This window comes from Mus caroli, unplaced genomic scaffold (assembly GCF_978045245.1).
Source record: "Mus caroli unplaced genomic scaffold, Mus_caroli_1 scaffold_13, whole genome shotgun sequence".
Lineage (NCBI taxonomy): Eukaryota > Metazoa > Chordata > Mammalia > Rodentia > Muridae > Mus > Mus caroli.
Genome location: NW_028227268.1, coordinates 65283737 through 65311299, shown reverse-complemented (window position 1 = coordinate 65311299; position 27563 = coordinate 65283737). Strand labels below are relative to the sequence as shown.

The 27563-nt window shown below is 49.6% G+C and overlaps 1 protein-coding gene and 1 long non-coding RNA gene across 10 annotated transcripts in view; one reads left to right on the top strand and one right to left on the bottom strand.

Annotated features, from left to right (window-relative positions):
- The window catches only part of Galnt10 (polypeptide N-acetylgalactosaminyltransferase 10), a 143429-nt gene extending 130535 nt beyond the window's left edge, over window positions 1–12894 (top strand). For both annotated transcript variants that reach the window (XM_021177122.3, XM_029484011.2), the window contains 5 exons: window positions 3112–3219; window positions 6507–6728; window positions 7658–7774; window positions 9113–9262; window positions 9969–12894. In XM_021177122.3, coding sequence (XP_021032781.1) covers window positions 3112–3219; window positions 6507–6728; window positions 7658–7774; window positions 9113–9262; window positions 9969–10127 — 756 coding nt within the window. In that variant the 3' untranslated portion in view covers window positions 10128–12894. The remainder of the gene's footprint in view (window positions 1–3111; window positions 3220–6506; window positions 6729–7657; window positions 7775–9112; window positions 9263–9968) is intronic.
- On the bottom strand, window positions 1873–27532 carry LOC115032317 (uncharacterized). 8 transcript variants are annotated; one of them, XR_015045062.1, is made up of 5 exons: window positions 27309–27532; window positions 23363–23530; window positions 22661–22746; window positions 16712–16838; window positions 1873–2032 (listed from the first exon to the last, which is right to left on the bottom strand). It is a non-coding gene; the product is annotated as an uncharacterized LOC115032317 (long non-coding RNA). The 8 variants fall into 8 exon arrangements; XR_015045058.1 differs by lacking the exons at window positions 1873–2032; window positions 16712–16838 and adding exons at window positions 21992–22171; window positions 22392–22431 and having other exon boundaries at window positions 23363–23435; XR_015045061.1 differs by lacking the exon at window positions 1873–2032 and having other exon boundaries at window positions 16509–16838.
- Between the last annotated feature and the right edge of the window lie 31 nt (window positions 27533–27563).

Below are 27563 nucleotides of genomic sequence, written 5' to 3'. Positions count from 1 at the left end.
GGCAGTAGAGGGCTTGCCCAGCAACCGTGAGTCACTGCCACACAGTTAATATGTTTATTACACCTGCACCACCATTGATGCGTTGCTTGGGTATGATGGCATACACTTGTTATCCCAGCACTCAGGCCGAGGCAGGAAGGAGCTGGTGAGTCCAAGGCTGATCTGCGATATGCAGTTCCTGTGTGGGAGGGAGGGAGGGATGGACGGATGGATGGACGGATGGATGAAAAGAAACAAGTAAGGGGCCGGAGATGTAGCTCACTTGGTAGAGCAGTTGCGTGTGAGCTCTGAGTTTGAGCCCCAGCATAAACTAACTGGACGGTGCGTGCCTGTGATCCTAAGCACCAGATGGCAGAAGAATCAGGAGTTCAAGGTTAGCCTGGGCTGCATGAGACTTTGCCTCAAAATAAGTCAGGAAAGTTGCAGTCTGAAAATGTCTGGAAGTCACCGATCTCCTCTTCCTCCTGCGGAGGTCTTTGTGTCAGAGTCTCCTGCTTGGGAGCTTGGCCTCTCAGTTCTAAAGGCAGGTTAAAACTGGGCTCTGTAGCTCAGCCCACCACACCCCACCCCATCCTGCTTCTCTTCTCTCTGTGCCCCACCCCCACCCCCTGCTTCCTCTCTGACCCCATCATTCCCAGTACTCTTATACCAGTAGTAACCCAGACCAAAACCAACATAGTGTATGTAAAGGCCAGGCCTGAAGGACTGACTGGCAGTTCCCCAGGTCAGAACCCAAACCCCCAGCCAGGTCCAGTCACTCAGCCTGCTGTGGGTCACTCTGCAGGGCTGGCTCCTGCAGCTCACCAGCAGCCTATGGGAACCTGTGGGAAGCTCCTCGAGGGTTCGTGACCTGACGGCTGCCCGTCTGCCCCAGGGCTAGCTGCAGTCCTGGCCCTCCTGGAGCCAGCAGGGTGGTGTGCTGAGGAGAAACTTATCTGCAGTGGGCCTCAGTTTCCCTGTGTGGAGCTTCATTGGCTGTAAAGGAAGCAAGGCCTGAAGGTGCAGCGTAACTAAGGGCAAAGCAAGGTCACCCTGGTTGGGGCTTGGCCCTACCATGACTGCCAGTGTCCAGTGCAGCAACTCAGAATGCCAACCTGAGTCTCTGGCTTTCTGTCCCTGAAAGGGACAACCCCAGTTTTGGGACCCTACTCCTGAGGTTGAGAGATGTTTGTCAGAAGACATTGGTGATGGAGACCATGATAGTGAGGCTGTCTGCTTTACTTCATCCAAGGCAAAATTAAAGGCAGGCTGCATCCAGAGAAGGATGTGCTGGGCCCTTCTGTTTCAGACAATGACTGCTCGCTCTCCTGGCTAAGAGGAGCATGAGACCCTTTCTCAAAACCAAGAGAAAGACCTAAGACCTCAGCCCTCAAGGCTAGGGAGTAAAACTGGCTAGCCTGGTCACTGGGCCCAGGAAGAGTGAGTGGGACTGTTCTCCACACAGAGAAAGTGCTGACAGGCACAGACACCTGGGAGGATCTCAGCCAAGATGCATCTGTGCACATAATTATGTTTCGTTTAAGAGGAAAGCAGTGAAGGGAAGTGCAAGACCTGCTGAGAGCCAAGAAGTCCCTTGGGGGTGTCAGGGCAGGGCCTGCAGGAAGGCAGGGAGCTGGCAGAGCTCAGGGTACAAGGAGTTCTTCAGACTGAGGGAAGAGCCATGGAGAGACAAGGATAAGAGGTGGGAGTCGAGAGGAGGAAGACAGCCAGCCATGGGGACCCCTCTCACACTGATGACCTTATGCGAGATGCATCTTGGGTAGTCCAAGTGGACTCAGTAGTCAACAGCAGGTTTAGCCCGGAAGGTTTAGCAGGTTTATTCCCATTCTGAGTCAGCCCCCCCCACCCCCCGTACCTCCACCCAGGGCAGGAATCCATGGAGAGCATCCAGCCAGGGCCTCTGTGAGTTCAGGACATCCTGGGCTCTGGGAACACCTTGGCTGCCTCAAACCTTGCAGCAGAGCAAGGTCACCCTAGTTGCGTCAGGCTGGTGGTCAGGCTGGTGTGGCCAGGGATAAAGGAGCTAGAGGTCCTGGCAAAAAAAGAAAAAGAAGGCTTTGGATCTCATTTGTCCATTGCACAGTGGAAGGACAGCAGAGCTGGGTCAGCTTTAGCTAGTGCACATGTCACAGAAGATGGTCAAAACCAGGATACGCAAGTTGTCTCCACCAGCTTGGCACCACCTCTCAGAAAGGCAGAGGGTGGCCTGGCATGGAGTAGGCATACCTGCCTGGCAAAGCATGCTTACCCATCAAGCCCTGGCAACGGGAGAGTGGCGGTGATGGGAGGCTGGCAGCTGATCAATATCTCCTGCTTTAAAAATAAAGTTCTTGGCTTGGCCTTGACATTAATCTAGTGTCCAGATCTTGGCTTGGCCTTGACATTAATCTAGCATCCAGAGCCCATTATCTTGAGACCAGTGTTCTGTTCCATTGACCAGCCGGGGTTTTCCTCTCCCCACCATCAGAATAGGACTGCGCTGCCCAGACAGCACCCCTGCATTCTGAGACAACTCCCACCCTGGGAAATGGCACAAAGGACATCCTGCATCTATCCTAGCAGGAGATAGGAAGACCCTCTCACCCTTTGAGAGCCCTGAATGGATTAGGATGTGAAGCCCAGCCCCCAGTGGGCCCCCAGCAAGGGTGCTGTACAGAACTGGAGTCATCCTGTGCTAGTCTCTCAATCCACAGGAGACAGAATGTGAAAACACGGTGAATGGCGTCCCAGAAACAGCTGGGACCCTCCATGCCCAAAGCCACTGTGGCCTCCATTCTGGACTGTAGTATATGCCCAGGACCACACCCACCACATCCTATGAGCAGAGCCAACTTTGTAAAGTTGAATGGAATGAAGACATCCTGTCTAGTCATGCCCCCGACGAGAGCCCCCGCCTTCCCTTCCCTCACAGCCCACTGGGCGCCAGGCCTCCGACGTCCGTGACCCAGCGTCTGTGCCTGCCCCTGTGCACACTTGGCCATTCTCTGCACCTTGCAGTATTTTTCTGCACCATTCTGAGTTCAGAACCTGTGAAGCCCATGCAGGCTGCATGCTGGCATCTGAGAGCACGGGGACATTAGGTCACCTTTGTCCTCTCTTCTCGCCTTACAGGTGTGGATGTGTGGGGGCCGAATGGAGGACATCCCCTGCTCCAGAGTGGGCCACATCTACAGGAAGTATGTGCCCTACAAGGTCCCTGCTGGAGTCAGCCTGGCCCGGGTAAGTTGGTGGCTTTCCAGGTGATTGGGGACAGCCTGTGGCAGCATGGAGGCCTCCTGGGTCCCCAGGCTGAGTGGTTGATAGACAATTTCCAAATGAAATCCAACCAGAAGGAACTTAGGTGAAGCCCTGCCTGGCCACGTGGAGACTGTCTGACGGCGTCCTCTGAGGCTGGGTTTGGAGCTTTGACAAATTAAACTCAATCCTTTCTGATACTTTCAGCACCAAAAAAAGACAGGAAACTGATGTGTTGGGTGGAGTGAACTGGTCATTTCACAGGAGGGTTACTTGTGGTGGAGCTAGTGGAGGTACAAAGCTTGACCGGGGTAATTTAAAGAAACATGACAGGCAGGCATAGTGGTAGTCTTTTATGTTGATAACCTTGTGGAGCAGGAGGGGGGGATAAATAAATAAACAGTTATCTTCTTCACCCTCCCCCAAAACATGTAAAACTGTGATTGACCTGAAAACCATATCAGGGGTTAAAGTTGGCTGCTGACTCCAAGGGATAATCATTAGCAAGATTTGGGAGTATGGGGTTTGTTTACTGGGGAAATAAAATTTATTGGAAATAAATAAATAAAGGGAACCTCAAAACTAAGGGACGCTTCTGAAAAGACACTGTGATGTTTGAGATACTAGAGAGGCCAGAGTGCAGCCACACACCCCAAAAATAACCTTGGGGGACCCTCTGGCCCGAGTTCCCAGCTGTTCCCCCTCAGAGAGCCATTCATTTTCTCAACATCAAATACTGCTGAGCCGGAACTTGGCCTAGAAGGCAGGGCAGCAGAGCCCTCTAGTGGTGAATGTCTCTAATGACAGCCTCCAGGCCCGCTGCTCTGTGGACAGCCCCTTAACAGGGGTGCTGGGCTCCAGATAAGACCCACTGGGAGGTGGACATCTTCCCAGATGCCGTTGGCCCTCCCTGAGGAATTCCAAACAGGAAAACAACAAGTCTCTTCATAAGCTAGAGAATGCTACTCTTAGAGACTACCAGGAGCATGGGGACAATGACCCCTAAGCAGGGCCCCACTCCCCAACTGCATCCTTTCCCAAGCCAGAGAAGACTGCAGAGCCACCACACAAGCCTGCCTTCCAGCATGCGCCCTGCAGAGTAGGGACACAGTGAACTCGGTTCCTTCTGCCTGGGTTCTAGCCTCTGCTTCCTGGATGGAAATGAAATGCATCAAATAACTCAAACTCCAGCTCAGCCCAGTTCAAGGCTGACAAGCGCCTGAATCTGTTGCCATGACGCCCACACAGGTGTTGGTGGCTGCGTCCCTGTTAGCAGCTGGGGCTGGATAGGGTGCCTCCGTGTCTCAGCTGAATCCCGTTCAGGTATTCAACATCTTTGGCCATCTGTCTGTCCTCAGTCAGATGCTGTGTTTGATGTGAGCTAGCCCCCCGTGGTACATCCCACCTCTTCCCTGTAAAGCCAGCCATTGCCTGTATGGCTGTACACAAGGTGCTTGTGCCCACCATGGCTACAGCTCACTGCCACCCTTTCTTTAATTGCGGGTCACGTGCAACATGTTTGCTCTCCCCAGCATTCTGGAATCGGAGACAAAGGGAGCAGGGAGTTCAAAACCAGCTCAAGCTCCACAATTGAGACCCTGTCTCGGAAGACAGATATAAGTCGGCTTACTGTTTTGGCAACGAAGTTCACAGGCTTCTAGAACACTTGCCTCCTAAATGACAAGTAGGGCCCTGAGAGAGCCAGCATGCTCTCTTTGAGTGGCACATCTGCCTCTAGAATAAACAGTGCAGTCTTTTACTGCACAAGTCACTGTCACTGAAAGGCAGTCCTGCAGCAGGCGGAGGGGCCAGGCCTTGACAGTGGAGGAGATTCCCTGTGTTCTAGATTGTTCCTGATGTGTAGGGCACTGAGGCCTCCCACTTCTACCAGGCCCAGCATTTGCGGTGTAGGCACCCAGTGAGAGGAACTCTCTTTCCAGTGGGATCAGTAGCAGCAAGGAAGCTTGGCTGTCTCTGGGGATCTACCACAGGATTCTTTGCCATGCATGGTCTCCCTGGTGTCACCGTGCCTCCCTAAGCTCCAGAGAAGGTGACTTTCTGCTTGGCTCAAGAGCCAAGAACAGTTTTCACAGTTTTAAGCAACTGGAGGGGAATCTGTGACAACTTGAAAATCAAATGGCGGTTGACATCATAAAGTTTTATTGGCGCCTGGCCCTGCTCCCTCATTTACATAGGGCCCTGTCTGTTTTACAGCCCCGTGCCTTGAGACCATCTGGTCTCCAGAACGCAGATCCCCACCAGAAAACACTAAAACATTTGTCCAGCCACCCCACCCGGCCCCGCCATGCAGTCTGCTCCTAAAGCAAGCAGACCTTTACAGACAGGTGTGACTGATTACACTGCAGAGAGAAACCCAGCTTAGCCTCAAGATAGAAGTCAAGCCCACCCAATGATGCGGGTGTCCTGAGGGAGTGGGGAAGCAGGTCCTGGCCATTGGAGGAAGCCTGGGTTTGAAGGAAGAGGTTTCCAAGCAGGGGCTTTTGCTGGACCCCATAGACTTGTGCTCTTCGTTCTGAATGGAGTCTGCACAAGATCTCAACCCTCCTGTCTCCACATCACTTTGCCCAGGGCTACCTCCCTTCTAAGGCCACATCCAGTTGCCATTGATTGGTGTTTTATAGTTGGCTGTCCTGAGGCCTCATAGTAAAACTCTCAAACCTCTAAGGATCGTTAGAGATCCCACCTTCTAGTGGGATTGGACCTCTGAGTGCAAATTATTCTTGTCATGGAATCCCATCAGAACTGTTGTTAAAAATGACAGACACTGGGCTGGAGAGATGGCTCAGCGGTTAAGAGCCTTGACTGCTCCTCCAGAGGTCCTGAGTTCAACTCCCAGCAACCACATGGTGGCTCACAACCATCTGTAATGGGATCCGATGCCCTCTTCTGGTGTGTCTGAAGACAGCTATAGTGTATTCATATACATAAAATAAATAATAATTCATTTTTTAAAATGTCCCACTCAAATTGGCTTTGAAGAGCAGGAGAGCTGGCTTAAGAGTGTTCAGTGTACAGGTATTGGGTTCTGAGTTTGGATCCCAGCACCCACATAAAAAGGCACCACAGACACCTGTAACCACCGCCGATCCAGGGAAAGACACGGGATAACTGGGATTTGCTGGTTGCTATCCTAGCTCTAGGCTCAGGGAAAAACCCTGTCTCAAAAAATAAGGTGCAGGGCTGACAAGATGGCTCTGGGCTAGCCTGTGCTCCTCAGCAAGCTTGACCCTTGCACCCATCTCTCATTCCAGAACCTGAAGCGAGTGGCAGAGGTATGGATGGATGAATACGCAGAATACATCTACCAGCGCAGACCGGAGTACCGCCACCTCTCAGCTGGAGATGTCGTGGCCCAGAAAAAGCTCCGAGTCTCCCTCAACTGTAAGAGCTTCAAGTGGTTTATGACCAAAATTGCCTGGGACCTGCCCAAGTTCTACCCACCCGTGGAACCCCCGGCTGCGGCATGGGGGGAGGTGAGTGTGAATGGAGGGGCTGGACCCTCACTGCAGGAACGTGCCCAGGAATGCCTAAATGTCACAGTCCTTTCTTCCCCTTCTCTCTTGGATCCTGTCCTGGTGGCGTTGATTTTTGTGCCATTGTGCTACTAAATGTTCTGAGTGGCTACACTGGGTCAGCATCCATTTTTTTCCTTTTGACTATGAGACACTGCTGGATTTGGTTTGGTGTCTAATGTCCTTTGGCTTGTGATGCCGGGGACAGGAACGCGGGACCTTTCATGTTCTAAGCCATGCTCTTGGGTGAGCCATGCACACAGCCTATGGTGCCCATTGGAAATGCAGACTAAGAGCACACAGAACAGGTTCAGGACAACTGAGTAAGTGCCCCCATATCTACCTCACCCTCCTGCGGGCTTTAGGAATTCTCACCAGAACCTCGGAAGCCTGCTGTTGCTACCTGGCTTCTGGGTGATGTGTACGTCCTAAGCAAATGTGCAGCTTAGAACTCCAACCCAACCCCCGGCCTTCATGGCTGATGTGTGGGCCAGGGCTATTTTTGTTCTTTGGAGTGGGTTGGGGAGAACCCCCACTTTCTTGTGCCATTCTCTTACCAGAAAGGATAATTCTACATGGACAGCAAAGATCTTGCATCCCTTTTGAATACTGTCCCTGGACAGACCTGTCCCCTTCAAGCCCTTGGAATTGGGGTCAAAATGGATCCTGGATCTGTTGGATAGAATGCTCTCAGTGTGAGGCCAGAGAAGGACCTTGCCCTACAGGGTTCTCCTTTCTCCCGGAGGACCTCCCAGCAGCCTGGGGCAAGCTCCTCACGGGCAGTTCGAAGTTCAGCCTGGCTTGGGTTTCTGCCGTAGTCTCCCCTGCATCCAGCAGGACCCAGTGGACACCTCGAGGAGTCTCAGTGGCTGGTCCCTTTCCTCCCTCAGATTCGCAATATGGGCACAGGACTGTGCACAGACACGAAGCTTGGCACACTGGGCTCCCCACTGAGGCTCGAGACCTGCATCCGGGGCCGAGGCGAGGCTGCTTGGAACAGTATGCAGGTAAGGGCCACTTAAAGGGGCTCTCCGTCCCAGGTCAGTTGTCAGCCAGGAGATGAGTCTCGGAACTCCCAGAGCACCAGGGAAAGGGGGATGGTATTCCTGCACATGACACCACCTGGACGGATACACTCCCGCCCTCATGCCTATGACCAATAGACAACTTTGGCTCATTTCACTAATAAGGGGTGTGTGTGTGTGTGTGTGTGTGTGTGTGTGTGTGTATGTATACGCGAGTGTGCGCATATATCTGCTCTGGTTTCTGTTATTAAGCTCAGTGCCATGTACTGAGTACTTTATAAAGAATGAAAGTTTATACTTGAAGTTCTCATGGTTCTGCAGATAAAAGAGTGTGACTACTGGCCAGGTCTGTCAGGGATCTTTCTGTGGAATAATGACTCATAGAGGGCACCACCTCAGAACGCAGGCAGCATGTGCTGCCTGCCCCGCGTCTGTCTTACTCTGCTTATAAAATCCTCAGGCTGGCCGGTGAGATGACCCAGCCAGTAAAGGTACTTGCTGCCTTACAGGGCTAAAAAAAACAAAAGAGAGAGATCAATCCCCAGAACTCAGGGCAGCAGGTGAGAACCAGATCCCCAAAGTTGCCCCTGACCAACACATTCATGCTGTGGCACATGATGAAACACACACATACACACACACACACACACACACACAGAGAGAGAGAGGGAGAGAGAGAATACTTTTTTAAAAATAAATAAATAAATAGTAAAAATATTTTTTGTAACCAAGGTCTCACTATGTAGCCCTGGCTATCATGGAACTTGCTACATAGACCAGGTTGGCCTTGAACTCACAACGATCCTCTTACCTTGGCCTCCTGGATCCTAGAAATAAAGACATGCACCACACCCAGCCTATACAAATAAATTTCAACAACAACAACAACAAAAAACCACTGGGAAAACAAAGGCTGGGGATGAAGCCCTACTGGGGTGATTGCCTAACGTGCAAAACCCTGGATTGAAATCCTCATCACCACACACGTAACTAGTCATGGCGGCACACACACCTGTAATTAACCCCAGCACTCTGGAGACTGAGGCAGGAGATGGGAGGTCAAGGCCAGCCCGTGCTATGTGAGCGGCTCTCTCTTTTGGTGTGTCAAAGAATGTGTAGTGTTCATCAGACACAGGGAGTCTTGAACACCACACACTGCAAATCCAACTGATGGAAACCAGTCTAACAGCCATCTCAAGTGATGATGATAATGATGATGATGATGGTGATGATGGTGATGATGATGATGATGAGTATGGAGGGCGGGGACCTTGTCAGTGTTTGCTACCTGTCTAGCAATGTCCCTCCCTGTGTGTGCAGGTCTTTACCTTCACCTGGCGGGAGGACATCCGGCCTGGAGACCCTCAGCACACCAAGAAGTTTTGCTTCGACGCTGTCTCCCACACCAGCCCAGTCACCCTCTACGACTGCCACAGCATGAAGGGCAACCAGCTGTGGAAATACCGCAAGGTGTGGGGGTGTGGTGTGGCATGGGGGACCCCTGAGCACCTCCTTGCTAGGCTGTCGGTCTGAAGGGTTGCGGTGCCTCCTGCTTCTCCCTGCAGATCCTGCCCACTCATCCTGCTCTGCCAGTGATCTGGCCCCGAGAGACAGGACAGGAACCCAGATTCATGCATTTTAAAAAGGAAGCCATGCTGGGGTGTGGTGGTGTCCATCTTAACTGCCAGCACTAGGAAGGAAGAGACAGGCAGCTCTCGGTGAGATGGAGGCCAGCCTGGTTTACATAAAGCTCTAGGTCATTCCTAGTTGCATAGCAAGACTCTGAAACAAAAGGAGAGAAAGAAAAAAGAAAGGGAGAGAGAGAAAGGAAGGAAGGGGGAAAGGAGGAAGCGTGCTCTCAGCCATTCCATACAGCAGGGACGCAGTGGTACTCTGCTTAGAAGCAGGCCGTGCTGAAGGTCCCACTTAGAAGTGCATTCAAGCTGGGCAGTGGTGGCGCATGCCTTTAATCCCAGCACTTGTGAGGCAGAGGCAGGCGGATTTCTGAGTTTAAGGCCAGCCTGGTCTACAGAGTGAGCTCTGGGACATCCAGGGCTACACAGAGAAACCCTGTCTCGAAAACAAACAAAAAAAGAAGGAGCATTCATCGTGAGGTGACAGGAGACGCTGGGCCTTGCTTCCTTTTTCCCCCACTGACAACCTTCCTGTTCTGTAGGACAAGACGCTGTACCACCCTGTGAGCGGCAGCTGCATGGACTGCAGCGAGAGTGACCACAGGGTCTTCATGAACACCTGCAACCCCTCCTCCCTCACCCAGCAGTGGCTCTTTGAACATACCAACTCGACGGTCTTAGAGAATTTCAACAAGAACTGAGTCCTTAGACCTTGACAAACCCCTCAGGTTACTGTGGAGCTCATAAACCTTCCTCCTGTGGGAGAAGAGGCATCGGTGGGCACCAAGGTGCTGGGTTCTTGAAGGACTGACATGGTGGGGCCTCGGGGAGAACAGACTGTACCAACAGTTCTCCAAGAAGGTGGAGCCTGCTAACATCATAGCAGAGCTCACCAGCCTGTCAGCATGTTCCCTAAGTGTTAGGAATCGCCTGGGCAGCCTTGAGCCATGAGGTTGCCCTTGCAGACAGGACAGTGCCCTAGAAAGGAAGGTGGTATCAACCTTGGGGCAGCTTAAGCCTGTGTGCTAGCTGCTGGCAAGGAAGTCTGCCTGTGCTTGGGGGAACTGCTAGGATTGCCCAGCTTCTGTGTTCGTCCAGGACAATGAGAGTCCGTTGGGACTTCCGAGTGCTCCATAGCTAGCACTGGCCAGCAACCAGGCAAGGGACCCCTTCCTCTGCAGCCAGATGTAAAGGATGTCTCCCCTGGCTCTCTGGGTATTTCAGATACCCGTTCTAGTTTCAGGGCTACCTGGGCACCAGGTCGTCAGGGCTAGTTCAGCCGGCTAAGTAAACCTCCAGTCCGAACAGCTCCCAGCCAACGCTTCCAAAGCCCTTTCTCCGTGCTTTTCCTTGGCGGCTCCCTGCCTTGGAGAGGAACCGGTGCTGTGAGGTATCACCTCCGGAGTCTCCTGGGGGGTGGCTTCCCCCAGATAATGACTGTTGTGGTTCCAACCTCACAGAACCCTGGAGTTTCTGGAAAGTGCTGTGGTTCTGTCAAAAGCATAGATGAGCCATGCGTGTGTGGTCATATAACGCAAGCGGCCAGGTGTCAGGCAACCCCTGACCCAAGCAGAGGCAGTAGGGCACCAGAAGCTTTGGTCCAATCCAATGCCGTCACAGCCACAGCCTTGTGAGGTGTGAGGACATCACCTTTAACCCCATGTCTCAAACAAGAACTCACCTCCAAGGAGCTGGTCACTTGCCAGTGAAGAAACTGAGACATGGTCCTGAGGCCAGAGCTCTGCCTTAGAGATGCTGGGAGCGGGGTCACGGGTCCCCAGGTTGGTCGGGTTGGTGCTGTAGAGCCACCTCCACGTAGCCCCTGTGCTGTCACAGCTCACTTGTGGATTTCTAGTGCCCTTTTCCATATGAGCACTCTGTCTGACAAGTGGCCGGCTGGGAAGGAGTCAAAAAGGGGAGTGGGTGGGTGTCCAGAATCCAGCAGGGATGCGTGTTGCAGCCAAGGGAAATTGAGTCCTCAGAGAGCAATGCGGCCTCGTTTCAATAAAAACCGTGCCTTTTACAAAGAGAAAATGCAGCCGAGCAGCTGATTCCCTAAACTTGAACCACTTACTAGTGCCTTGCTAGACAGACAGACAGGGGCCGGTGGAGGAGGGGTGCTTAAGCAGGTCCTATGAGCCCAATGAGTGTCTTTACGTCTAACTTCAAGCAGAAAGTGCTAGGTTCATAGCAGAACCTGAGACCCAGAGGCCCCCACAGCAGGGACAATGGCCTATTTGTGCGGCCCTCCCTGAGACAGGACAGCTCTAGAGAACCTGACAAGTCCAGAAATGCTCTGCCTGAACCTCACTATGGAGGCGAGCTGAGCCTGCTGGGTTTCCAGTGGATGCCAAGCGGGTAGTTAAGGCAGATGCTGCCACAAGCCATCCCTAGCCTCACTCGCTCGCTTGCTCGCCCGATTCATTCCATCCTCATCTGGTTCCGTCCCCTTCTCCAGCAGTCACTTCCTCTGAGCGCACCTCAGCATTTGTGACTGCTGAACTCTAACCTTAGAGCCTAAGACTTGAGGAGGTGTGTCACAGGAAGAACCAGGTTGGCTTGGTGGCTGGCTGCAGATACTTAATCCCCACCTTGTTTTGGCTTCAGGTGTGGAAATCCTTGTCCCGAAGAGTCAGGTTTCTATTCTGCAGAAGGGCCTGTGCCACAGCCCAAGCAACAAGCCGGGGCGGCTAGCCTCTTTTCCTCCAAAGCTTTATTCAGAGGCTAAGACTACAAAAACAAGATGTGGTTAGAAAGGCGGCCTCCCCTCCGCCCCGAAGATTCCAGAAACGTTTTGGAATGCAGTGTCCTTGCCATGAGGCCATTGTGTGGCAGGCAGGCTGCCTTACCCTGCCCTGCCAACTACAGCTTCTGGCTTTAAAAGCAGCCAGCAATGATAGATCTTGCGTTGCGGCAGTGAGCTGCTCTGATGGGCGGCCTAGTGGATTTCCAAAGTCAGCATCACGACTCCCCTTCAGTCCTTCCTGTCACGCTCCTCCCTGCGTGGACCCCTCGCTTCAGCAGTCCCGACTTCTCACAGAGGAGACTGTCTGCATCCAGTGCTCAGGGCAGCCTGTTTGTCTAAAGTCAGGCAGTGTGAAAGGAACAAAGAGTGCAATTCCACCCTGAATTCATCAGCACTTGCCGCTGAGGCTTTCTACGGCAAATCCTACTCATATTTTGGTTCAAGGTTTTGATGCTGAGCCAGGGCCCTGCTGCCACCATTAGGTGAGAGTGGTAGCTACATCCCAGGTTTCAAGATCTTATCGTGTTCCACTCAGCTCTGACAGGGAGTCCGGGGCTGCAGGCAGGGAAGCTGGGCACTGAGACAGGGTTCTGGGGGGGGGGGAGGGGTGCGGATCCAAGACCACCCACCTCTCCTGGAAGAGAGAGCCTTGTAAGGAATGACTTATCCTGTTCAGTTGTGACTGTGGTTGTTCAATAAACCTCCAGACTTTCTCTAAAGCAGTGTCTGGCATGTCCCTTGTCACCTGCCTTTCTGTTGATGTCCTCAGAAGACTGAGTGCCTGCCCAGCGTCCAGATGTCCTGCAGGGTACTGAATGGAATCAAGGTGCTGCCGTTTCTACAGGGGAAGGCAGGCCAGAACAAAGGTGACTGTAGTTACAAAGGGCTGAGAAGGAGAGCTAAGCCGGCTATCTTAGAAACTGGGGTGAAACCATCATGAAACTGTCAGGAAACGCTCCTCAGGGCTGACAGACTAAGCCAAGAAGAGGGCAGAGAGCAGCCCCTGCAAAGGCCACGAGACAGAAAGGGGCTCAGGTCTGGAGGAACACAGGGGTGAACTTGGCACTCAGCCTTCTAGACTAGACCAGAAAGAGTTCCAGAGGGCAAACAGAGCTCACCCATTAGCCACAAATAACCTGTTTACCAAAGTGTTTCTGGGCTGTTTAGCATCTGTAGAACCATGACTAAAACATCCACAGTGAGATCTTGTGCAACTCCTACCCTCTTTAGGCCTCTGTTCACAGTGAAATGAGCAGTGCTTGAAGGTTTGGTCCCAGAAGAACCCTGAGCAGAAACTGTTCCTCCTGTCGTCAGGTAGCAACCACCAGAGGGCGCTATGGACCATAGCTTGGAGAAGGTCACGTACCAGGAATAAGAACTGTGGCCCAAAAAAGCAGGTGGAAGAAATAGATTGACAGTATTCTCAAAGGTACACACTCGGAGATGGCTCAGCGGTTAAGAGCATTTGCTGTTCTTACAGAAGACTCGTGTTTGGTTCCCAGCACCCACATCACAATCATCCTTAACTCCAGTTAGAAGGGATCAGATACACTGCTGTCTGTCACCTCCTCCAGAACCACGCCTGCACGCATGGTGTCCGTGCATATACACAGGCAAAAGCATGTCCTAGAATAAAATAAATCCTGTTTTTTTTTTTTTTTTTTTTTTTTTTTTTTTTTTTTGGTTTTTCGAGACAGGGTTTCTCTGTGTAGCCCTGGCTGTCCTGGCACTCACTTTGTAGACCAGGCTGGCCTCGAACTCAGAAATCCGCCTGCCTCTGCCTCCCGAGTGCTGGGATTAAAGGCGTGCGCCACCACGCCCGGCATAAATCCTGTTTTTAAAAAAGGCTTTTTAAAGGGCTGGTGAGATGGCTCAGAGGTTTAGAGCGCCTGTTTTCTTGCAGAAGAGCACATGGTGGCTCCCAGCGGTTTTTTTAAGTCCAGTCCCAGGGGATCCAGTGCCCTCTTCTGACTTCCATAGGTAGGTACATGGGGCACAGACATGAGGCAAAACACTCACACACATTAATAAAATACTTTTTAAAGAAAGTTGTCTTTTTTAAACTTTCTTTACCCAGAGAATTGTGACCCAGTGGTGAATGACCAAGAAAAGCATCCAGTGCCTACTGTACACAGATGCTCAGATAGAAGTTGAAAGATGGCAGGCGTAAGCAAGATCCAGAGTGAATGGCTTACAGGATCTGCACCGCCACAAGACCCTTATTTGCCCTCACGTGGTTCAACTGCCTGGCTTTGCCAACACACATGGAGATGCTAGATTATTCATTTGCTTGCTTGTTAAAAATGAATATATGCTGGGTGGTGGTGGCGCACACCTTTAATCCCAGCACTTGGGAGGCAGAGGCAGGCAGATCTCTGAGTGCAAGGCCAGCCTGGTCTACAAAGTGAGTTCCAGGACAGCCAGGGCTACACAGAGAAACCCTGTCTCGAACCCCCCTCCCCAAAAAAAGAATGGCCCCATAGACCCTTGTGGTGGAGTTGGGTGTGGGAGGGTTAAAGGCCCTGAAGGAGATAGGAACTCCACAGGAAGAACAACAGAATCAATTAACCTGGACCCTTGGGAGCTCTCAGAGTCTGAGCCGCCAACAAAAGAGCCTACGCGGGCTGGAGGAAAGCACCCCCACCCCCACCCCGGAACATATGTAGCTCAGTCTCTATGTGGGTCCCCAACAGCTGTAGCGGAGCTGTAGCATGACTGTGGTATCTGCTCCCCAACAGGGCCACCTGGTCTAGCCTCAATGAGAGAGGACACACCTAATCCTACAAAGACTTGATTGGGGGCAGGGGGAGGGCTGGAAATATTGTTATGGTCCAGCATCTGTCTGCCTCCCTCTTCTCTCTCTCTCCTCCCCCCACTTCCCCTCTCCCTCCTTCCCTCCCTCCCCTTGTGGATCAAGAAAAATATTATAGAAAAATATTATAACTCAGCTCCTTCTCCAGCACCACAGCTGCCCCCTGCCATGATAATAGACTAAGCCTCCGACTCCGAAACTGTAAGCAAGTCCCACTAAATGCTTTTTTTGTTTTGTTTTGATTTTTGTTTGTTTGTTTGTTTGTTTGTTTTTTTGGTTTTTCGAGACAGGGTTTCTCTGTTTAGACCAGGCTGGCCTCAAACTCAGAAATCCGCCTGCCTCTGTTTCCCGAGTGCTGGGATTAAAGGCGTGCGCCACCACTCCCAGCCATTAAATGCTTTCTTTTACAAGAATTGCCTTGTCGGGCTGGCGAGATGGCTCAGCAGTTAAGAGCGCCGCCTGCTCTTCCGAAGGTCCCGAGTTCAAATCCCAGCAACCACATGGTGGCTCACAACCATCTGTAACGAAATCTGATGCCCTCTTCTGGAGTGTCTGAGGACAGCTACAGTGTACTTACATATAATAAATAAATAAATAAATAAATAAATAAATAAATAAATAAATAAATAAATAGAATTGCCTTGTCAGTATCTCTTCACAGCAATAGAACAGTGACTAAGATACCTACACACTGGGAAACTGAGGAGAGTTCGGGGAAGAGCCTGTGTAAAAGCAGTGGTTGATGGGGCCAGAGAGACACCTCAGCAGCTAAGAGCACCCACGGGGTGACTCACAACCAGCTGCAACTCCACTTCCAGGGGATTTGGTGCCTTCTTCTGGCCTCTATAAGTACTAGGTATGTACTTACAGAGTGCACACACACACACACACACACACACGCGCAGAATACTCATATACATTAAAAAAAAAAAAAACAGTGGTTGGAGCAGGCATTAATAAACAGGTGCTGAAGACTGGGGCTGTTGGGTAGCAACAGCCACTGCCCAGCAGGAAGGGACAGAACACAGTCCCTGTCCTCTGTGATTTCTGCCTTTGGCATCAGCTCTCCTGAACTCCCATTCAAATCCACCTGAAAAAGTAAGCTGGGCAAGAGCTGGTGAGATGGCTTAGCAGGCCAAGGTGCTTGCGGTACCAACCTGACAACCTGAGTTCCAGTCCCAGAGCCCACATGAAGGAAGGGGGAAAGATTTAACTCTAAAGGTTGTCCTCCGACCTCCACACGGGCTCTGCAGCACACACATCACACACATCACACACACAAAAGTAATCTCCCCCCTTTGTTGTTGCTGTTTTAAGGCAGGGTCTCACTATGCCTTGTCTGGCTTCTCGCTAGCAATGTCGACCAGGTTGGCCTGGAACTCAGAAAGATCCACCTGTCTCTGCCTCCAATGTGCTGGGATTAAAGACATGCAGATCATACCCAGCATGGATAATTTTGTTTAGATAACTACTCAAGATAACTATATAAGCGCTTGGGTTGAGGCTGAGGCTCAACACTAAGTCATCAGAAAGCACCAGGGCTTGGGTTCAATTCCTAGTGCAGAAAAGAAAATGACAGACAAGTGTATAGGTGACTCCAGAATGTTTTTAGGATCACTCGGCTACCGGGTTTAAATGAGAACTGCATGCGTTAATGATTGACCCACAAGATAATAGCAAGACAAGGGACAATGGAGGGAGCTGGGCTTTGTGACAATGCTGCTGACCTTGAGCTGTGGCTCCAGCTGAGAATGCTTGCTGCCAGGAGGTTAATCGTAATCCGGCAGTGGTGGCACACCTCTGTAATTCCAGCTCTCAGCAGACTCCATCTCAATAAAATGAAAAGGATGCTCCCTGATAAAATGAAAAGGATGCTCCCTGTAGTGCATAGGTCGAGACCTGCACGTCTCTCAGCCCCGCCCCCTCTCGGCCCCGCCTCCTCTCGCTCCCCTCGCCCCCCTCCCGGGGCACCTCTTGTCTTGACTGGCTGATTCTCTTTCCCTGACTTACAAAGCAAAGGTTAGTCACTTTGTCCATGAGTATTAGAGTTTTCCAGTGACCGCAAGAATGACGTGACAGGACGTCTCCTGGTCCTTAGAAGTTTGCTGAGTAAGCAGACGCGGAAGAAGCCAGGAGGAGCTGAAGGCAGCAGGAGGGAAGGCCACACTTCCTACAGGTCTGGAAGCACCACAGGCGCCCCACCATTACACTTAATTAACACGTGATAATCTAAAAATTCGTTCTAATTACCTTATTTTTTAAGTTTAATTTATAGATACTGTATTTCTATCATTTTTTCCCTCCAAATGGCACAGTTTTTATTTTTTAATTGATTTTTCTTTTTAGGTTAATCTACAAAATAATGCATTTCATCAGCGAGTCTTCCCAGGTGTGTCAGGGAACTTTGTCCTTACCAGTTCCCCTCCCCCAGGATCCCCCATCTCTCACCCCCACCGCTGAAACAGTCCTCCCTCCCTCCCGTTCCCTTGCTTCTTCTAGTTAGACCCCCTTCTCATCATGTCCACTGTGTCTACTGAAGTCACAGAGGTCTGCCTGCTTCTGCCTCCGGAGTACTGAGATTAAAGGTGTACCCTGCCATACCCAGCTAGTTTGTTTGTTTGTTTGTTTGTTTGTTTGTTTGTTTTAGGACAGGGTCTCTCTGTGGAGTCCTGGCTGTCCTGGAACTCAACATGTGGACCAGGCTGCTGTCCTTGAACTCACAGAGATCCTTCTACCTCTGCCTCACAAAGTGCTGAGATTAACCGTGTGTACCACCAAACCAGGCTACCTCTGTGCGTGTGTGTGTGTGTGTGTGTGTGTGTGTGTGTGTGTGTGTGTGTGTGTGTGTGTGTTTGGAGTGGATGGTATGAGGTGAAGCAGGGCAATTTGCAAGGTCAGTTTGCACCTTATACCATATGGGTCTGAGGAGTGACTCAGATAGTCAGGCACAGGGGCAGGCATTTTTACCCCCTGGGTATCTTGCCAGCAGGAAGTATCAACTTTTAAAAAGAAATATATATATTATATATATAATATTTTATATTATATATAATACATACACACGTGTGTACATAAATAATATATTGTATATAATATATATATACACACATATATATATACACATGTACGCATATATACATCTTTTGTAATGCTGGAAAGCAAACTCACATGCTAAGCGAGTATTGTATCACTGAACTCTATCCCAGCCCTTTCCAGCCTGTGTGAGGTCTCTCTGTGAGTTAGTGCAGGCTAGTCTCAGGATCCTTTTGCCTATGCTGGGACTCCAGGTGGATGCTACCAGCCTGGCTTAAGGCTGCCCACTTTGAATACTAATTTTCCTTTAAGGTTTTAAGTTCAATTTACAGATTTTGGTACTTTGAAATTTAGTAGCTTTTCATGCAGAGATAAGAAGAATCATTTTCCTTTGTTCTTTATTAGTGTTGAATTGTTAAATTTAATAGACTTAATCCTTCTTAAGCATTTGATAGACTTACTGCCTTAATTAATCAAAGTTCCTTAGATATTTCAAAGGACAATTAAGAGCTGAATGTGCCTGAGTTTTTTCAGATTTAAATGCCTAGCAGAGCAGACTGACAATCTGAAAGAGTAAAAATCCTTCTCAGGGATTCAAACACTGTTATAAAGTAGATGACCCAGACTTGTGAGCAGGGGCTGTGGCCGGATGGGTAGAGCACTTGCCGCCCATGCACCAAACCCTGGGTTCGATCCCCAGGGCCCTGCGAATTGGGCATAGTATAGCACACCCACAATCCCATTACTCAGTATGTGGAGACAGGGTGGAGTTTGAGGCCAGCCTGGGCTACATGAAACACTGTCTCAAACAAGCCAACAACAAAAAAAAACAAAAAACAAAAAACAAAAAAAAAACCATAGAAACAAAAATAGTTAAACTTGCACATGTGGCAAAGTAGATTCTCTTGGCTGTTTCAAGAACCTTCAAACCCACACAAAACAGAAAAGAGCCACGCAGCCTTGTATCTCTACACCCCATTCAATCCATTTTTCATTATCTAAATGATATGTTTGTTTGATATCTCTTTGTTCTGGAGACAGAGTTGTTTCTGCCATCTTAGTCTTCACTTGGGGCTGGAGTTGAGTGAAGCCCACCGGAGTCTGTCAGAGAGTCTGCATAGACATTAATCCCTTCATAGATTCCTCATATGATGGGATTGTGGGGAGCTGGTGAAAGAACAGGAAGAGGGGACTTGTTGGGGTTAACTAGGGGACCATCTACTCTCTGCCAGCATCTGTCCCCCTCCTCCTGGACAAGATGACTGACATCTCAAAACCTGTGAGCCAAAATAGAGAGCTCCTGACTCACTTTTTGGGTCATCATGACACAAAAATAACTAAACTTTTTTTTTTCTTAAGATTTATTTATTATTATACATAAGTACACTGTAGCTGACTTCAGACGCACCAGAAGAGGACATCAGATCTCATTACAGGTAGTTGTGAGCCACCATGTGGTTGCTAGGATTTGAACTCAGAACAGTCATTGCTCTTAACTGCTGAGCCATCTCACCAGCCCCATAACTAAACTTTATTAACACACTGACCTTCAAAGCAGGGTGTTGAGCACTGAGTCACCCAGGCTTGGCAGGCTCCACAGATAAAGGAGCTTGCTGCCAAGCCTGGCAACCTGAGTTCAGATCCCTGGAAAGTGTGTAAAAAGCTGGGGACAGAGGTATACATATGTAATCCCAGCACTGGGAGAGGTGGGGACAAGGTGGTTAAGTGCACTCCCTGCTGGTCTTCCAGAGAAACCATATTCAGTTCCCAGCAACCCATGCTAAGCATCCCATAATTCCATTTTCAGGGAGAGCCAACACCTACTGGCCTCTGCAGGCACCTGCGCACACATACACATACTTAAAAATAATTTAAAAAATAATAAAAGTTGTGAACAAGTATGGAATGATACCCAGTGGGAACCTGTGAGCCCCCATATGCACATGTGTATATGCATACACACTCATACACATGCACCCACCCACACAAGCAGGTATATAACACACAAAGCACAGTGAGCCCCCATATGCACATGTGTATATGCATACACGCCCATACACATGCACCCACCCACACGAGCAGGTATATAACACACAAAGCACAATGGGAACCTGTGAGCCCCCATATGCACATGTGTATATGCATACACGCCCATATACATGCACACAGCCACACGAGCAGGTATATAACACACAAAGCACAATGGGAACCTGTGAGCCCCCATATGCACATGTGTATATGCATACACGCCCATATACATGCACACAGCCACACGAGCAGGTATATAACACACAAAGCACAATGGGAACCTGTGAGCCCCCATATGCACATGTGTATATGCATACACGCCCATATACATGCACACAGCCACACGAGCAGGTATATAACACACAAAGCACAATGGGAACCTGTGAGCCCCCATATGCACATGTGTATATGCATACACGCCCATATACATGCACACAGCCACACGAGCAGGTATATAACACACAAAGCACAATGGGAACCTGTGAGCCCCCATATGCACATGTGTATATGCATACACGCCCATACACATGCACCCACCCACACGAGCAGGTATATAACACACAAAGCACAATGGGAACCTGTGAGCCCCCATATGCACATGTGTATATGCATACACGCCCATACACATGCACACAGCCACACGAGCAGGTATATAACACACAAAGCAGAAACCACAAAACATCTGCAGATCTTTGAAAACTGTGTCAGAGAGGATTTACCAGAAAAATGGAACCAAATTAACTGGATATCCCTGGCTCTTAAATTAAAGAGATGGGAATTTAAAAGAGGTATGGCAGAGATGGTTGGTCTATGGCCAAACACACATTCCATATCCCACCCTTATACCCTAGTCACAAGCCCTCCATTTTCTTTTGAGCACACAGCTACGAAAAAGTCAGAGGACACTTGACAGTACCCCCTGTTCCCTGCTGTCAGGTGTGGCCGAATGCTGAACAGGGATACAGGTTGGAAGTCCACCCAAAGCCCATGAGAAGTCTCCTTAAGGAGAGGTGCAATTGTTCTCTCTCCTTCTTCCTTCTGGTCAAAATGCCAAAGCAACTCCAATAGCCATCTTGGTCAAAGCGGGAACCAAGGGGTCGGAAGTCCCACCACTCTCATTGTGGAGTGACAGAAAAGCTGCGTTCTTTGGCCCTTGAGGAAGACTCTAATTGCTCCAGAATTCTTGAAGGTAAGAGAACATCTAATCTTCTATGGTGGCTTTGTTATTTGCCAAACCCAACTATAACTGATTTAGCCACTGATAGGCACTTGTGGGAGACACAATATTATATATATATATATATATATATATATATATATACACACATAAATATATTATGCATGACTTATTGTATCCACTAACTCTGATAATTGCCACTGTCATAGAATGTTACTATTTCACAGATGAAGAAACCAAACCTAGGCAAAGGCAAGGCTGTTGTTTCCCCAAGGTGCCCAGGCTGAGAGACGAAGCCAGGATCCCACCCCAGACTGAATCTAGAGTCAGGAATCCAAGCCACAGGACCGGACCGCACTCCCTCTTGGTTACAGAGGTCGGGTCATTAGCCTCATCCATCTATCCACTCATCCAATAAGTACTGACCACACAGCTGGCCCCGGAAGCCTTAAACTCCAAAACAGCGCCTGTTCCCCAGCGTCCAGCCATCCTCTCTCAGCTTCTTACACACCCCACTGACCAGCTCTACCACCAGACTCTGAGCAGCACACTAACTAGGCAGGCTTCCACTCCTGCGGGTCCCTCAGCCCCCTCCCTCCCCAGCCCCTCTGTATTTGTTACTAATCACTGAGACAAGATGCTGGACAAAAGGAAGAGTTTATTTTAGCTCTCAGCTTAAGAGTGAACAGTTCATAGTGGTAGGGATAAAAAAAAAAAAAAGGCACCGCAACAGGGAGTCAGCTGGTAACTGGTCACATTGTATCTACAGCAGAGAGGGAGTGGGGAGGGGGAGGGGAGAGGGGGAGCGAGCTCAACTTATTTTCTTCTTACTCAGTCTGGGAGCCCAGCCCAGGGGAGGATGTCCTCCACATTCAGGGCTGGACTTTTCTTTTTAGTTCGGTCTTTCTGGAAACATCCTCTCATATCCTCCCAGGGATCTGACATCCAGCTGAGGAGACCGGGAAGATGCGTCTAGGTTCTGATGGGCACGCTCTCACTCCCACTAATGTCTGAGCCAAAGGCCTAACCCATCAGATGCCCACAGCTACGGTACTCATAATAAGCAACCTGACACTCAAGATCTGTACTAATTTTCCATCTGTCCCCAAAGGCAGAATCACTGAAAATAACTCCAGCCCTCCAAACAGGAAGGAAGAAGACAGAAATACCTCCTGTCCAGTAGCTGCTCAGCACGGGCACCAACCCTGGCTGGGATGATGTGGGATCATTGCTGTGTTGTCAGTTGATTGGATAGAAGGGTGATTCACTACAATCCCCCTTCTGACATCCCACTATCCATGTAACCGTAAATCATAGGAAAAGGGGTTACTTTGTTACTGTTGTTCGGGCTTGGGGGGATTTTGTTTGATTTTTGTTGTTTGTTTTTATTTTCTGAGACAGCTTCTCTCTATATAGTCCTTGTTGTCCTGGAACTCACCATATAGACCAGGTTGGCCAAGAACTCACAGAGATCCACTTGCCTCCGCCTCCTGAGTGCTGGGATTAAAAGCATGCACATCACACCTAGTTAGGAAAAGTTTTGTGTTAAAAAATTTACATTGGGGTTGCAGAGGTGGCTGGGTGGGGGGGGGGGCGGTTAAAGCACTTCCTGCTCTTGGGTGGGGGGAGTTGCAGGAGGGAGAGACCTAGTACACACACCAAGTGGCTCACAAACATTTGTTAACTAGTGCCAGGAGATCCTTTGTCCTCTGTTTCCAGGCCATCCTGAGCTACAAAGACAAACACTGGGGCTGGTGAGATGGTTCTGTGATTAAGAACCCTGGCTGCTCTTGCAGAAGATCTAGACCCAGCACCCACGTGGCAGCTCACAATCATCTGTAACTCCAGGTCCAGGAGATCTGAGACCTTCTTCTGGCCTCCACAGGCATCAGGCACACACAAGGTGCCAACCCAACATGCATACAGGCAAAACATAAAGACAAATCCTGTTCAAAACAACAACAACAACAACAAATCCAGCTGTTGGGGCAAATGTAAGTGAATTGAGGTAGGTGGGCAGGCTAGCACTGATTTAATGCTGTACAAGGTGCTGCGGTAGGCATTTACGTATCACTATCTCTACCAGGCTGAACTGAAATGAGGCTGGATGGGGCTGTAGCTCAGCGACCAGAGAGCTTACCTAGCAGGCATGAAGTCCCGAGTTCCATCCTCAGCACCACTGTGTGCGGTGTCATGTGTCTGTCATCCCAGTACTAGGAAGGTGAAGGCAAGAGAATCGGAGGTTTAAGGTAACTCTTGACTACATAGTGGGTTCCAGGCCAGCCTGGAATATGTGAGGCACTGTCTCCTAATGAAAGAAAAGGGAGGGAGGGAGGGAGGGAGGGAGGGAGGGAGGGAGGGAGGGAGGGAAGGAAGGAAGGAAGGAAGGAAGGAAGGAAGGAAGGAAGGAAGGAAGGAAGGAAGGAAGGAAATAATTTGTTAACATATCATAGCACATGAAGAGTGGTGCTCAGATCTGAACACTGTTCCAACAGCAAAGCCAACCATCTAATGATGCATAAGAGTAGTATTGTAAGTCATTAAAATGGCAACAACCAGAGCTACACACATAGAGAAGAAAGGTTATGATGGAACATCCCTGGAAGAAAGACTCCAGGATGTCTGCAAAAGATGGTCAGAGCATGAGAGCAGGTGATCACACATGGTACTTACACACACTCCACAAATGTAGCGCCTATACACATACATGCTCTACAAACAGGATCGATGCTTATTCTGAGCTCAAGGTGAGCTTATTTTAACCGGGGGTTGCACTAACAAAGGATTGCCAAGTAAAGGGTGAGGAGGAGGCTGTAAAGAACACTGGGATGACAGATAGCAGGAATGGCTGCTGTCCTGAGGACTGCTCCGGAACCCTAAAAGAGGAGATCCTTACTCCTCCAGCCATGGAAGGCTGCCAGAGAAGCAGACGGGTGCTGCAATGACCTGGCAGAATGCAAGACTTCTGAAAAGCATCTCAGCATAAAAAATGAAGAGCCAGGCGGTGGTGGTGCATGCCTTTAATCCCAGCACTTGGGAGGCAGAGGCAGGTGGATTTCTGAGTTCGAGGACAGCCTGGTCTACAGGACAGCCAGGGCTACGCAGAGAATCCCTGTCTCGAAAAAAACGGGGAAAAAAAAAAGGAGGAGGAGGAGAAGGAGAAGAAAAAAAGAAAAAAAACCACTTTAACCCCAGCACTTGGGGGGCAGAAGTAGCCTGATCTCTGTGAATTCAAGGCCAGCCTGGTCTACAGAGTGAGTTCCAGGACAGCCAGGGCTACACGGAGAAACCCTGTCTTGAAAAGCAAAACAAAACAAAAAACATGCAAAGAAAAGCAGAGTTTACATCCATACCACCCATACCACCCATACCACGGGACCTCTGAACCAGCGCACACTGTGTACTCCTTGTGTGTACCCCCAACTTCATTGTCCACTCTCAACTTTTTACCTACATGGTATCCGTATCAGGTCAGCAGCATGCTTGCTTCTGTAGCTGCCTGTGCCAGTTAGTTCTTGTTTTGTTCTGAAGATTTATTTATTTTACGTATACGAGTATCCTATCTGCATGTACACCTACATGTCAAAAGAGGCCGTCAGATCACACATTATAGATGGTTATGGGCCAGCATGTGGTGGCTGGGGATTGAACTCAGGACCTCTGGAAGAACAGACAGTGCTCTTAACCACTGAGCCATCTCTCCAGAACTTGCTCTGGAATATGCACTCTGAAGCAAGATTCCTAGTAAATTGTGTTTTTTTCCATTAATATTTTATTATTTTTGTTACTGTACAAGCAAAAAAAAAAAGCTTATTAGGTAAATTGCAAAAGTAGAACAAAGTATTAAAATGTCAACCACATTTCTGCTACCCCAAATCATCACTATTTGTAATATGGAGTATTATTTCTTATGTGGTTTTGATTTTCAAAAAAAAATGATGACATTTCTTTTTTTCTGTGGGGAGGTAGTGTATTCATAACACAGTGAGGCTGAGGTCAGAGGATAATTTGCATAAGCTAATTCTCTCCTTCTGCCATGTGGGTGCTGGGGATAGAACTGAGGTCAGCAGGCTTACTGGAAAGGGCTTTAACCCACTGAATCATCTCAGTCCTCCCTTCCTCCCCCAAAGCTTTGTTAATGCTGCTGTTTAAGTTTGGTTTGCTTTAGTTTAGTTTGGTTTGGTTTGGAGACGGGGCTCTAGCATACTCCCAGGGAGGCCAAATTTCCTGGAGCTCGAATTTCTGGCAGTGGTGAGCCTATGTAGCGGTTTAATGGAAATGAACTGGGGTCTTCTGGACAAGCAGTTATCTCCCCAGCTCTCACCCTGCATGTATTATTTATTTTAACATAAATACACACATATCACATTCCACAAGTCCACATGCAATTCTATATCCTCGTTTTGTTTTGTTTGAAACAAGGTCTCCCGTAGCCCAGGCTAGCCTCAAGTTCAATAAGAACTCCAGATCTGCATAGCCGGTGTGGACCACCCCAGAGCGCTCATAGTGCTCGGAGATCTTTGCTACAGAGTTGCTGGTGAGTTTTAACACATTCTGAAGATGTTTAATTTTGCTTCACCTCTTCTCATTTGTAACTTTTAGAGTACTTTTTTATAAGCAATTTCGTAATGGACACATTTTGTTTTGTTTTGTTATTTTGAGACAAGGTCTCACAAAACCAAGACTGGCTTGCTTGCTATGTAGTCAAGAATGATCTTGAGGGGCTGGAGAGATGGCTCAGCGGTTAGGAGCACAGACTGTTTGTTCTTCCAGAGGTCCAGAGTTCAATTCCTAGCAACCACATGGTGGCTCACAACCATCTGTAGTGGGATCTGATGCCCTTTTCTGGTGAGTATAAAGACAGCTACAGTGCACTCATATCCATAAAATAAATAAATAATTCTTTTAAGAAAAGAGAGAGAATGCCCTTGAACTTCAGATCTTCCTGCTGAAAGGTGGGACTCCAGGCCAGTGCCACCACATCCTGTTTAAGTAGTAATGTGGAACAAATCCAGAGCCTCGAGTGTGCTGATCCACTCTGCCACCAAATTACAGCCTCAGCCCCCACAGTGGCCTTAAATTTTTATCTGGTAGGTATATTTTCTAACATGCTGTCTCCTGTGTGAAATTAATAAAATTAAACTGTACAAACGCACTTTTAGACCTCTGAAGAGAATTTAAGAGCTTTCCCGACACCCATCCCATATCCATACCTCTCCCCCACAACACTGCTGACTGTAGGACCCGACCCTCAGAAAATTCCCTGTGTCCTTGCATCAAGGACAAGGTGACACCCTGGTCTTGGCAGGGTGGGGTGGCCTCCTCCCGGGTTGGTCTGAGTTAGCCTGAAGCAATAAAACTACAAATCAGTCTCTAACAAAGTCTGAAGGTGAGTCCTCGGTTGGTGGCCTAAGGGTGACCTTTGCCTCAGCCCACAAAGTTCATCCTGTGGATCAACCCAGGCAAGGGTTGCCCTGACGCTGGGCTCTCCTCCTTAAGTCCCTCCTTCCTTGGTGCCCGCTGTACCCAAAGATTTCTAGTTCACCTGTCCGACCTCTCCTGCCTCTCAATGCCTCTTTACACGCATATGCACTTCCTCGTTAGCTTCATGTCCCACACCATGCACCCTGCCTCCCGCTGCCGCGTAGGTCCTCCAGCCCAGGCTTTTCCGTTTTGCCCAGTCTGTTCTCCTGGCAGCACTTTCTCCCTAAGGTCTCCCTCCCATACCCTTCCCTTGTCCCTCAGTTTTCCTCCGCACGTCGATGCTTCAGTCCACTGCGAACGTGATCTCTGCTGCAAGTCTGTCCCTGCTTCCCGCAGACCCCACTCAACATACGAGACCTTGCGGCCTGTCAGATCTGGCTTAGCATTTAGTTCCATAACCGGCTTGCTCACAACCCCACTATGGAGCCGGGCCTCTGCTCAGGATCCTGCGCTGGGATTGGGAACCTACTCAACATCCCATCCCGGAATGGAGACCCTGCGTCCCTCCATATCCCGCTCAGCACCACTCCCTGAGGTGGAGGCCCCTCATCCCTCCTAACCTAACACAGCATCTCGCCCCAGCGCCAGAGGACCTCGCTCACCATTCCTGGCCCGGACCAGGACATCTTGCATTCTTCCAGACTCCGTTCAGCATCCCTCTCGGAGCGAGGTCCCTATTTATCATCCTAACTGGGACTAGAACATCCTGCATCCCTCCAGACCCATCTCAGCATCCCACTCCACAGCCAGGACTAAACCTGCGGCCCGCTGTCCTCTCTAGCCCGGGTAACTCTTCCCTCTTGCACTTTCTCTACTTTGAACCCATCCCAGCAGAGTCCAGGAAGTAGCCTGGCACC